The sequence below is a fragment of the Oryzias melastigma genome, linkage group LG7, assembly GCF_002922805.2.
Source record: "Oryzias melastigma strain HK-1 linkage group LG7, ASM292280v2, whole genome shotgun sequence".
Lineage (NCBI taxonomy): Eukaryota > Metazoa > Chordata > Actinopteri > Beloniformes > Adrianichthyidae > Oryzias > Oryzias melastigma.
Window position 1 is genome coordinate 24387722 of NC_050518.1, and position 13785 is coordinate 24401506.

A 13785-nucleotide genomic window follows, 5' to 3' on the forward strand; every position below is an offset into this window, starting at 1 on the left:
GGATCCAGAACTGCAGCAGCCAAAGAGCAGCTGAGATCTTCACACTCTCACTGACCTCTCAGACTTCTGCCGTCATCATAACGGTGCGGGTGAGGTCGGGGGGTCGACCCTTCACGCCCTGAGGTTTCCCTCATACGTCGTGAACACTTTCACTTCCTGTTGAAATCTGCTTTTTGAAAAGGAAACTAGTTTTGATAAGAGACGGTTAATCCATGAACCCATTTCTATTCCTACGATCCAACCAGATCCATCAGTCTGAGGCAGAATCAGACCGACTTAAACCATGAAAAAAACATTTCAAAAACAGATAAATTGATGGTTTAGGGGGAACACTGAATTATGGGATTGACTAACTGCCTTTATCGGTGTCTGAAGCTGAACATGTTGGTTTGACCGTCACTGACGCCTCCTTCCTGTATTTACTGTGAGAAAGCGTCATGTTCTATCACTGCGCCATCACTGCTTAAACACAAAATCTTTAACATACTGTAACTTTTCAACACGTAAATCTACTGGAATTGTGTGTTAACGGTTGAAAAGTTACAGTAAATCAAAGGACAGAAACACTGTAAACGTGGGGCTGCGAGGAGCTACGTTTGCTGAATACCAACCGAGCGGCGTGCTCAGAGGCCGCGGCGCTCTCCGCCGGCGTGCACGTCTCCGTGACAGCCCCGGCTCGGACAGACTGAGGTCACAGAGCCGGTCTGACAGGAACAAACCCTGGCTTGTCTGTCTGCGCCGGAGTATTAGTGTGTGACAGACTGACACACTGGCTGCCTCAGTCGCCTCCTGCCTCCTCTCTTGGCTGCTCATGAGCAAACACACCTAGCCACAAATAGTCTCGCTCCCGCGCACGCACACACACACACACCCCCCCACACACCCCCGCACACACACACCCCCACACACAAAGTCAATAGTACACCTAAATTTAAACCCGGCAGCACTTCCAGAAAGCAGACACCTCTGCTCGCGTTTCCCTGTCACACACAGGATTGTTGGTCTGTCTGACACTATTGGCTGCATTTCAGTTCACTGGAGTGTCAGACTAACGTGTTGCATTCAGAGCGCACGAGACAAACCCGTCTTTCTGTTCCGCCGTGTGCCTCAAACAATACACAACGAACGTGAGCGAGGAGGCAGTTGGACGGAGCTGGAGGCTGACCTTCTCACACTTGAACTTGTTGATGCCAGTGCAGTAACACGTTCTGACAGAAGGAGGCAGAACTTCTTTCCTGGTCTTGTTGTAGCTGTAGCTGATGTAGCATTGTCTGCTACGAAACGTCCAATCAATGAAAGACTTTACTTTTCTATCGTTCACTCAGAAGCCTGAGTCGTCGTCCATATTTGATCAATAGCAAAAACAGTTTTCTGGATTTCTTGTGTTTGAAATAAAGACGCTGAATTCAAAGCTGATTCTCTGGTTTGTTTTTGTCTCTCAAGTTCAGGTTAAGCTAGCGTTCCTGCGACGCAGCAACGTTTGAAACAATTAAGACAATCCTCTAAATTATGACTCTTTTTTCCCTTTTTCAGGCTTCGGATCCCATTCCAGCCAAAAGGTTGAAGCACGAAGACGCCTCATCCCAGCCGCTGAATGACAAAGACAAGCAGCAGGACTGGCTGCAGTCCCTGTCCTCCCCCAGCAAGGTTGGTGCTGCAGGCTGGAGTCGGGCCTTCACCGTAGATGATAAGAAAACTCTGATTTCTTGCAACATTTAAACTAAAACTGGGAATCGATTAAAAAATGAATGAATAAATCACAAATCTGGAAAAAATTAATCACTATGATTTTTTTATTACTATATTTGCCAGCAACTAATTATCTGCAAATAATTAGAATATGAAAACAGACACAAAATTGTACATTTAGAACATTTATTTTTAACCCTTTGGAGCCTAAAGGTCCTAAAACTCAGTTTTTGTCTTTATCTGAATTTTCTGCATTTTCAAATTGAAAGACGACCTGCTGATTATTTGGCATCAGTACAACCTCTCCTTTGTGACTCTACCTTTATTTTGTCATGTTTCCATGTTATATTCACACATTAAACATTAAATCATGCAAAAACAGAAAATTCCTTCTGGAAAAATGGGATTAATTTTGCTGTGGAAACCCCAAAAATGTTTAACAAACTGTTTTTACAACATAGAATGAAAGTTTTAGTTGTAATTTTATAAAGTTAACAAGGATAACATTTGTCAGCAAACTAATCAACATGTTTTTGAATGAAAATACTAAAAACTCTAGGCGAAATTCACAAATAGGCCACAAATATGATCAGTTTGTGTTATAGAGGAACATCACAGACCTCACAGATGAGGTCCATCTTATGTCTCACTGTGTGGCTTCAGCTACACCGGTAGCAGCTAGCAAGGCTAGCATCAGTCAATCAAATTAAAAGATCTAATTCCATCTGCTTAGACTCTTTTTACATTAAAAAAGTTCATCTCAGGAAAAATATAAAAGGTAGAAGAAGGAAAGAGAATCTGTTTCTATGCAGAAATATAAGAATGTTTGTTGAAAAAACATTGATGGAAAACGAGAGAAAACGAAGGAACGGCAGATAAACTTTTGATCAGAAAACTGTTCATTTTTGATGATCCTGTTCTGTAAGTGACTTTTATTTCTGCCGCTGTGCTTCTTCCAGGGGATGAACGGCGTCCCGCCGAGGCCGAGGCCGTCCGCCTTCAGGCCGTGGTCTCCTCACGTCTCTGCCGGCGATAAGGAGCCGTCCAATCACCCGCTGGCCCTCCTGAGGGACAGGTGAGCCGTCACAGCAGCACGGGGGGGGCGATCGCCCGAGTCGTCTCTGAGCTGATTGAGGCTGATAAAGAGAAGCAGCCAGTGAATGTGCAGGGTTGGTCTTGGGGGCCGGTTGGGGCCCCCTCCTGTAGTGAATGAAAGCTCCTTGTCGTGATGTTTTCCATCCTGGCTTTTATCCCCACAGCTTCTACAACTACAAGAGCCTGGAGAGCGCCGTGGCCCCCAATGTGGCCCTAACGCCCCTCCCTCTGGGCAAGATGGCCCCCAAGCCGCTGTCCGTACCCAGCTCCTCCCACCCGAGTGGCGGTGAGACCCCTGGTGATGGCGCCGAGTCCAGGCCTCGGAAGAGAAAAGCCACGGAGGAGGCTCCGCTGGCGGCCCCAGAAGCGCCCCGCCCCCCGTCCTCCTCCGCCAGCAAGCTGTCCCCGCCCGCCGACGACAGGGACTCGGAGGTGGAGATCGAGGTGGAGAGCCGCGATGGACGTAAGAACCAAGCCCCGCCTCCTGCAGCGGCCAACCTCCCCCCTCCCCCCTCTAACGTCTCCCCGTTCTCCCCGACAGTCACCTCCTCCTCCCTCTCCTCGCCCTCCTTCACCTCCTCCAGCAGCTCGGCCAAGGACCTGAGCTCTCCGGGGGCGCCGGGGCCCCTCCCCACCGCCGCTTCGGCGGAAAGCGCAGCGCCCTCGGCTCCTGCGCCCCCGCCGGAATCGGGGCTGGACTCGGAGCTGGAGAGCCTGAGGCAGGCGCTGGACGGGGGGCTGGACTCCAAAGAGTCCAAGGAGAAGTTCCTGCACGAGATCGTGAAGATGAGAGTCAAGCAGGAGGAGAAGCTGGGGTCGGCGCTGCAGGCCAAGCGCAGCCTCCAGCAGGTACGGCGCCGTGCATCAGCATCTGTCACATGCACGGGTCCACGGGGGGGGGGAGCAAAGATCTGAACATGAACATCAGGACCAACAGGGCTTTACCCGCTGACATTTCTGTCTTTATAAAATGACAGTGAGTTTTAATAACAATATGACATGAGAGTGACCATTTTCAGACGGCAAACCGCGGCGTCTCGACATCTGCTGACACGACTCCTCTAGAATCTTCTAACGAAACCTGCAGACAGCAGCGTTCTATGGAGCTAAATGTTGGCCAAAAATATTTGAAACCCAAATAATTAATTGAATAATTAATTTGAATTAAATAATTGGTGTTAAGCCACAAAATAAGGTAACATTTCCAAAACTTTTTGCTATTCTAAAATACACTTAATTATTTTCAGCTTCAAATGTTCCATTTTTTGTCTCAAACTCAAAATTTCAACTGTTTTCTTCATTTTCGAATTTGAAAATTTCCATTAAAAAAAAAAGAGTTGAAAGTGAAAAAAAGCTTTTAAAATTAAAAGTTTCAGTTTCAGTTTTTTAGAATAGCAAAAATGTTTGCCTTTTTTTTGGCCAAACACCAATAGTTTTTTCAGTTTGTTTTATTTGGGTTTCACATAATATTTGGCCTTAATGTAGCTCCATAGTGTTCCTGTTTCTGCATTGTATTCAACATCCTCAAGGGTCTGAGTCTCTCTGGGTCTGCCGTCCAGTGGCGTCTCAAAACTCTTCAGAGCAGCTCGCCATGAACTGAAGGTCAACCTTCTGCTGGGTCCTTAGCCATCAGACATTTACCTGAAGTGCTTCACAGAAAAAAATGGCAAACAACCAAATTAAACTCTTAACAACAACACAACAACAATCTGTGAGTGACAGTGAGGTTACAATGAAAATAAAAAATCATGCTCCACCGCGCTCAGTGAGCTCCAACCATTGGCTCCAACCGTCACCGGGTGGCGTGCTGAGCTTCAACTCTGATGTCAAGCGTTCAAAGATGGGCGGGGCTTTTATACTGCAGCTGCAGAGCACGATGACGTCAAACGTCTGAAATAACCAGTTGACCAATCACAAAATCCAACTGTAATGCCTCGTTTCAGCCAATAGGGGGCAGACTATAATTTCAGGAAGTCAACAAGTTTATTTTAAATTGTCAAAAATGTGACAACAGACAGCATTTTTAAAGTTTATAGAAGTCAACAGCCAAAAAAAGTTGATTTAGGGTTTGGCTTCCCTTTAAAAAGCTGAAAACCAACAGGAATGCGGAGATGCTCTTCTCCTGAAGTTCTCTCGGGAACGTAAATCAATCTACTTTTAAATTCTATAATGAAAAAACAGTTTTATTCTTTCCTCCAATAATCAGTTCCTCTGCAGAACAGACAGAAACACAGCAGCAGGTTTGGACCTCCACGCCGGAGGTCACGGGGTCGCCACGCTGCATGACTCCTGATGTTCTTTGAGCTTCTTCAGCAGCATCAACACCTCCACGCTCTAGATGGCAGTATTGCTGCTTTGTTGTAGTAGGAGCTGATGTGTCAGTCTTTTAACATAGTTCTGAATAATAAAAAGGCAGGAATATTATTCCAGAATAAATCAACTTAAAGCTTAAATAACTTTCAATATTTTACTCTCCATGAAAATAGATTTTGTCAAAATTATACAAGTTAGAAATGAGCACAAGATAACGATAAACAATAAAATAGAATAATCTGGAGGGCCGGGTCTGGCCCCCGGGCCGTGGCTTTGACATGTTTTGAACTAAGAAGAGCAGTGGTGGTTTCTGCTCCCAGCTGGCTCTAACGTTCAGGGAGTCGGTGACGGAGCGCTCAGACTTCCTCCTCGTTCCTGTTTGGAACAGAGTGAAAGTTTGGAGAAGTCCGTCTGACTTTGCATCAGGAGGCAGGAGATAACAGTCAGAGCGGATGTTGCTGCCGCGGCGAAGGCCGGACTTCCACTTTTATTTTGGTTCTTGGACTGAGAACAAGGCTGGGCGGGAAGGCTCAGCCGGCTTCCAGCGTGACACTTTCACTCTCCGTGAGAAAGAGGCGGCGCTCTTAAAGCTCGAAACTCCCACCGTGCACGAATGCAACGCTGACAGACCAACAAAGCCCGACGACAGACGCGGCAGGTTCCCAGGAGAGGCGCCGGGCGTTTCCACATCTTTACACTCTAATGTAACCCCCCCACGGAGCGATGCTGACAGTCCTGATGTCTGTCTGCGGTACGTTTCCTCTGCCTTTGACAGCCTGTCCTCCTCCCTCAGGAGCTGGAGTTCTTGCGCGTGGCCAAGAAGGAGAAGCTGCGCGAGGCCACCGAGGCCAAACGCAACCTGAGGAAGGAGATCGAGCGCCTGCGAGCCGAGAGCGAGAAGAAGATGAAGGAGGCCAACGAGTCCCGGATGCGGCTGAAGAGGGAGCTGGAGCAGGCGCGGCAGCTGAGGGTCTGCGACAAGGGCTGCGAGGCCGGCCGGCTCCGCGCCAAGTACTCCGCGCAGGTGAGGTCACGCGCCGACAGAAGCTGGGCTGTGTTCTTTACGTGGTCGGAGGCAGCAGCAGACGCGTTTCCTCTACTGCAGGACAGATCCGTGGGGTGTTATTATACCCCCCCCAGAGGAAACGGAAACAGACGTCAGTTTCCCTCGGGCCTCATGGGAAATGCAGATTAGACAAAACAACAGGGAGGCTGTGCTCCCAGACCCAACAACCGCGCTCCAGCGGTCTCATGCCTGCAGCAGAACCGGCCCGGTTCTGGTCCTCATTTCTGCAGGAATACATCTGAAGTGAAAAGTTCCTCTGATCATGAACGTACATCCATGTCCAGTTTGGTCTCAGCTTCTGGAGTTTCATTAAATGAACCAGCAAAGCTCCAAACTCCCAGATGATGATTGTTTTCAGGACGTCACTGAACTGATGATCCGTCTTTAGGATTAAAGAACAAACTACATCAAACAAGAGAATTCAAAGTCTTTTGAATTAGGATTATTTTTTAAACCTTTTGATAAAATACACACATTTTTTTTATTATTATTATTTTAATGATTGATTGTATCAATTATGATGCGTTGAGTTATTTGATAACATTTTTCTCACAACTATGTTAATCTAACCTTATATAACTATTGGTATCATATTTGAAACAAACGTTTCTGAAAATGAGTCGTGGATTATTTGTCTTGACAACCCGGTTAAAGTTAGACGAAGATTAAAAGAACTTCACTGAATGCTGTTTGTTTGATTATGAAAGTAATTTTATTCTTTTATTCTGTGCTAATGCTAATGCTAGCATTAGCTTTGGCTATCAAACGTGGATCTGCAGAAGATCTTGTCTCACCAGTTAAAAGTTGCTCACATAATCCTGTAAACAGATTAAAACTCAGACACTTCCAGCGTGTCTGACATTAAAGTCAAACTTCTTCCTGTTGTGATGTTTTCTCCTGCGGTCAGTGAGCTGCTGTTAGCTCAGCCGAGGTTCTAACATCACTCCTTGTTTTAGATCATAACTCTGTCGGAAATAAAGGTAAAAAATAATCAAATTAATTGAAACTGTTGTCAAAAATATGAAAGTGACTATTTCCACATGTTTTAAATACGTTCGCTCAGAGATGATTTTCTTTTTTTTACTTGGCAGCTCTTATTTTGAAAGCTGAAACGACGTGTCTGGATAGCTGCTCTGAACATTTTCACTGAACCAAATCGTTCCTGTTTTTACAATTATCCCCTAAAATATAACAAGTAAAACAACAAGTAAATTTATCCTGGGAAGTGATTAAAATGTGTAAGAGTAATGCAGCGATGTGCTTCTTTGAAGGTATTTAATGTGAACAACATGAATTTGTTTTTGTGCTGATCGCACTTAAAACACGTTGAAATAACATCAACCAAAATAGAACTCATTAGAAGAATATCTGCTCAAATAAAAGGTTAATATTTTCAGTAGAACATCAAATACTGAAGATTATTCAAATTTGTCTTTAGATTTGTAAACGATCTAAGACAGGAAATGAAAATACAGTTCAGCAGGACATTTATGAAATAAATATTGTTCATTTTTCTGTTGAAATTGGTAAGAATACCTTTTATTATTTACATAAAATTGTGTTAACAGCGTTCAGCTCAGCTTTGCCGTTCTAAACCTGTAAGCAGAAGTCTGTATTCTGTTCTTCGGCCTGACGCCGTTTCGTGTGACGTCACCGTGGAAACGGTCCATCAGGTTGAACGTGGCGGTGTGACCCTGCTCCCTTCAGCTGCTTCCCGCTCTCTCTTTCAGATTGAAGACCTCCAGATGAAGCTGCAGCACGCAGACGCAGACCGCGATCAGCTGCGAGCTGACCTCCTGCAGGAGCGGGAGGCCAGGGAGCACCTGGAGAAGGTGGTGAGGGAGCTACAGCACCAGCTGTGGCCCAAACCCAACAGCAAAGACGGGCCGTCCAAGGACACGCACGCCAACAAGTGAACCAGCAGCTGACTCATTGCCATCCAAGAAGCCCCACCCCCAGCGCCTGTCACCTGCATCCTCCCACTCCACACCTGTCCCCTCCCCCTGCAGACAGAGGACGGGAGGACGTGCACTGACCCAGCTCAGGAACCTCCATCAGAGCGGTGACCTGTCGATCGCCGGTCTGCTCCGCCATCCTCACTGTCCTGCAGAAACAAGGTTCTGTTCAGTTGAAGTTCCTTTTGTCAGCACTTGTTGATCCGATCGGACTCCGTTCCCATCCCCACAGACGAGTGTGGCCTCATGCAGTTCCCCGAACATGTTCTCGCCTTCGTTGTCCTGGACTAGATAAACACTCGTCAAACCTTCTTTTTAGCAAGTCGACGCCTGTAAATAGGATTCTTTTGTACTTTACAGTCATGAACGGCACTTTGTCCTGAGAGAAAACTGTCCGAAAGCATCTTCCCGCTCCTCCACCTCTTTCTTTGGTGTCGCCCGTCCGGCGCAGAGATCCACCGCTCTGCTTGTAAATACGTCGGCTGGATTCTGGGAAGGCCGCCAGTCTGGAGCGGCGGCGGCGGTCCGAATGTACGCCGTGTTGATGCTGTTTTGGCTTCGGTTGGTTTTAACGTGCAAATATTTTACTGCTCGTCTGTTATGGTCACTTTTTCTCCTCCAGTAGAAAACTCATATTTTCCTTTATGCATGATATCTGAGACGCTTTGCCATTCATATAGTCAGTTATTGGGCATTGATACTGTACATGTAAGGAGTTTATTGTGTTATGCAATATCAAATGAGTTTTTCTGCAGAGAAACAATTATCCTAATTACAAAAAAAAGCCATGAGCTGTTTTAGGAAAAAAAAAGCTTTACAAAAAATGTCAGAATAAGAGGAAATCAATGCAATGCTGGAAAAGCTCAAGTGCCTGAGTGAGGGCGAAAGGTTTCCAGAGAGGGACAAGTGACGAGGAGGAGCGCTTCTCCTCCACTTCCTGGTTGCAGGTTTCAGATGAAGTTTCTCTGCAAAAATGAGATTTTAACCCGTTTATTTTTACACTCGGATAACATTTTTACAAATGATAAAGATGCAATAACTAGACAGGTATCACTAGATTTTTGCAGTCAAAATATTTCAAATGTGACAAAGTTTCCCTTTTTTTAAAGCGTCTTACAATGAAAGATTCCCCGATTTTATCGCGTCTTTCCGATACCTGTGAAGTCGTCGTCTTTATCACTTGTAATGCAGGCTTGTTGACCTAACCATAACACAAGTGTTTTTGCAGTGAATCAGTATTGTAGTTTACAGAAGTTTTCTTCTTCTTGAGAGCAGAGAACAAACGACGCTTCATCCCTCGTTCAGGCCGTTTGTATAGAAGCTTTCCGTTTGGACGCCCCTTTTTATCCCGCTCTGAAGCCCGCAGGACAACCGCAAATTAGTACCTTTTCTAGTTTTTGTGCTCAAAAATGTTGCTTTTCTACAAAAACTTTTGAGGAAAAAAAGACATTTGGTTTTGTGCTCTCCTGACAAAAAAAGCAATTTTAACCATGTTTTCTAAAGGAAAATGATTTTTAATAAATGAATAAATAATGGGCAGTAAGCAGCAATAAGGAGACAAAATACTAGCCACATTTGAATTTATACCTGTAAATATTTTCTTTTGCATTTGCAATATTGTGTATTATATGTACATGGTGTTTCCTTTTTCAAAAAGACATCTTTTCTTACAATAGCTGTTTTTCTTTTTTTAAGTTTGTGTTTTAGCTGAACTGTTCGGGAAGCAGGAATGGATGAGAAAATTCCCTTTGTTAATCCTCTTTTTTTTACCGTAGAGTCTTTGTACTGAATGTTTTTATTTTCATGCATATTCCTAACAGTATCCTGGGATTCACGTGGACGTCGTCACACCTCCACCTCCTGCTTTTCTTTGGCCTCTCGCTGCTGCTGCTGAACTCTGTGTAGAATCCAGGAGTTCCACTTTATTAATCCACACGTTTGTTCTGATGAGAAGCTCGGCTTAATCACCATATCATTTTACCCCCCCTGCCCCATCACTGCCCCCTCTAACAACACAGATTATATTGTAAAGTAAAGGACTTTATGAGATTATGTTTGAAAATAGCTTTGCTTATATACTACAGTGACTGAATGTACAGTGTATAGATGCATTACCAGAAATAAAGTTGTTTGTCCAGATTGAAAGAATGTTCTTGGATTTGTTTCATCTTGTCAATTACCCATGATTCACAGCGTCTGGAGGAGAGTAGCGCAGAGGAAAAATCACAACTTCTCCGTGTAAACTCATCGTTTGCGACTGTTTAGAAGGAGAACTGGAGGGTCAAATTCTAAGGACTGATGTGTTTCTTAATGAAGATGTGGACCATCTTAAACTGCCCCACCCCCCAAGTTGATCATTTGTAGCCCCCACCTTAATACAGAAGTTTAATGTCTACTGTAACACGGAGTCGGAGGCGGCTGGATCCATTATTAAAGAGCTTAGAGGCAGGTGCTGGTCAGACCGGAGAAGGTCAGGCACGGCGTGGAGATATCAGGGATGAGGCAGACGACGGTCGGAGTCAGGCGAAGGTCGGGCACAGCTTGGTGTTTTCAGAGGTGAGGCAGACGAGGGTCAACAGCAGGCAGGAGTCGAAGCAGGCGGCTGACAAGAAGGTGTTGAGTTCAAAAACTGTCGGCAGCACTAAGGGCAGAATATAGAGACGCTCAGAGCTGCAGTGAGAACAATACCTCGCACTGAGCTGGGCTTGGTGCTCTGACTGAGGGTGATTAGAGATGAGAAGCAGCCGAGGAGCTGCAGGGGCTCATGGGAAATGCAGTGTAAAGAGAACGGGGAGTTACTAAAACTCTGGAGACAGAGGGCAGCCTCCTGACAGTCTACTAATAATATCTTTGATGATAGCTTCATATTTGCTTTGTGATGTTTCAGCTTTATGTTTCAAACTTTGCATCTGCTTTTGTCTTTGGATCTGGTCCTCAGAAAAGTGTTAGCAACAGTTGCGAGCGTCGTTAGCTCCTGTCGTGTTCAGTAGACGTAGACAATGGACCAAAGATATAGACAGTGGATGCAAAGTATGTTTTTGGCACAAATGGACCCCCGTACGGCCCAGCCGCAGCCAGACTGTCTTCAGTGGCTCCAAAGTAAATTCAGTTTGAGACCTCTGCTGTTGACCCAGCACCTCTCATGCAGCTCACACTGCAGGCTGTAGAGATTTGTGACTCCTTTCTGACCCCCTCTGAATGCCCACATGGTGCAGCGGATCATTTCTTGATCCAACATCTGAAAAACGTCTGTAAGTATAACTTTTTTCTATTTCAGAGTCTTACTTTTTTTTTTTTCGCGGTCTCAGCCAGGGCCGGATCTAGCCAGCCCCTATTGGGGGTGCAAACAGAATATCGGGGGGGCAAGTTTAGGGATACAAAACGGTTCCGGTGTAAAATCCTACCAAGCCTATAAAATCCTGCCAATCCGATAAAAATCCTGTTTTTTTGAGTTTCTAACATGTCTCTTTGTCATTTTTCTTCCAAAAGAGAACTAATGTAATAAGAAATCATTTTGTTTTCACATTTCTGAGTATTTCTCCTTTTAAATCAATCAAACTGTCTTGGACAGACTCTGTTTGAATGAATGATCTTCTTTCCATCAACAGCTCTGCTGCACATGCACTAAACCCTCATCTGTTCCTAGTGTCTAGTTCAGGTTCTGGAGAAGAGAAGATGGTATCTTCACATTGACTGCAGTCAAATGAGCCGCCGTTCACATTTCTGTGGTCAAATCAGCATCACTGGATTTTTGGTGTGAGTTTCATCCAATACTTACGGTAGCAGGACTGAGAACGCTGGAAAATCTCCACCAGACTCCACGGAGCTTCTTGATGTGACCACGGAAATGTGAACGGCGGCTCATTTGACCGCAGTTGGAAAGGATTGTAAATCAATGAAAGAGCATTTTGATGTTAGCTTTGATTATTTTATCAAGAACTCTGAGAAACCAATGATTGAATGTATTGATCACAGTCAATAAACATTGGAGAATTAGCTAAAAGAGTCTTTGGTGAACTGGAAGGAGAAAGAATCAGGATTTTGGAGGAAGTTCTGTCCATGAAGATCTTCACTTCCTCGTCCAGCTGACATCCGGATCAAAAGTCTGTTTGCTTATCTGTCTCTTTTTGGTCTTTTTTAGGACATCTTATTTATTTATTACTTTGAGTCATTTTTATTCATTTGCAATATTTTCTATTTGGTTTATTTTTTGTCTTAAAATATATATTTATGTATTTTTGTTGCTTTTTATTTACTTATTTTAATGTTCTGTGTAGCCATTTATTATTTTGTTTTTTTTGTATTTTTATTATTTATTATGTGTATTTTGTCACTTTATTTAAGATTAGTTTATAAATACTAAACTATTTTAACTATTAAAACAGGCAACACACTTTCTTTGTAGCAGATGATAAAAAAAAAATCTCTTAGTCATTGTATATACACAATGACATCCAAAAAAGCGAAGTTTGCCTTCCTAAAAACACCAATCAGTTTTCACAAAACACTACCATGTACAGTAGGATCATAGTACTTCCTGAGATTAAACGTGACCGTGTTAGAACACTTAAAACACAGTCAACTGAACTTTGAAGGGATTTTCAGACAGATGTGGTGCTTCTGCCTTATTATCGGGCGGTGCACGGTCTGTCACCTCACCTGTCTGTCAAACTGCTTACCTGGCATTGAAAATTACAGATTGTTTCTAAGCTTTTGCCAAATTTAGAATCTAGTTTGGTAGAAATCGAAACACAATATTATATCTCTTTCATGCTAGATAAAAATAAAAGTAAGAACGGCACTATAAAAAATAAAATGAAAATAATTCTTTGAAAATTAATGTAAAATCACCAAAATAAAGCATTTAAAGTTATTTTAAAGCCAAAATGGCAGAAAATAACCTTCAACAACAGCAGAGAAGAACTGCAGGGCAGCAATGGACGACACATGGGCGGCTCACTACATGATCACAACAAAACACTGCATCAAAATTGGCGCTAAAAACACATACAAATAATTAAAAGTACATGTACACCATAAAACAGCTGTTTCTTAATCAAAAACATTGAATTCTAACATAATTAAGAAGCTAACATCATTTTTATAACAGCTAACTTCAAATCTTGGGAGACGCATAAGACTCACCATCAGCAGACCGGTCAGCACAGACCGGGGGAGGGGCTGACTGGCTATTGTTGTCATGGTAAAGGGGGTGTGTCACGCCGATTACCTTCCAGTGTACTGATCGTACATATTCCATTGGTCACTCGGTCTAATGAGTTAATATTTCACCTCTTTGCAACAGTGAACCAAATAATTCAAATTCTTACCTCTCTAGTCTCTGAGCGGCTGGAACAAAACTTGCATCTTAAACCACAAATGGACATTTCTCTTTGTCGCTGTTTGCAAAACGTTCCTGAACTTTCCCCTGCGACGTCTTCTTCTACTGGCTAAATGTAATGTGATATTATAGTGCCAATATTATTTTTATGTATTTTATAAGACATATACATATATAATGTGTCTGTTACATTGATCTCTCGACACTACATCAATAGAAGCTCCATTTGGAGGACCTTTGGACTTGCTCATTTGTGACAATGTGTGGCCTCTTTTGGAAAAATGACATCATTCTTCACTAAGAAGGGATTTTTAACAAAGATCAAG

The 13785-nt window shown here is 43.8% G+C and overlaps 1 protein-coding gene across 1 annotated transcript; it reads left to right on the top strand.

Moving 5' to 3' along the window:
• Positions 1–1533: 1533 nt before the first annotated feature.
• LOC112158909 (ski oncogene) lies at positions 1534–10263 on the top strand (the record flags this gene model as incomplete). The annotated part of the gene is given in 6 exon segments (XM_024292600.2): positions 1534–1647; positions 2649–2764; positions 2949–3247; positions 3326–3633; positions 5891–6121; positions 7894–10263. Coding segments are annotated over 6 exon segments (1254 nt in total), but the record flags the coding sequence as incomplete, so codon positions are not given.
• Positions 10264–13785: the final 3522 nt, after the last annotated feature.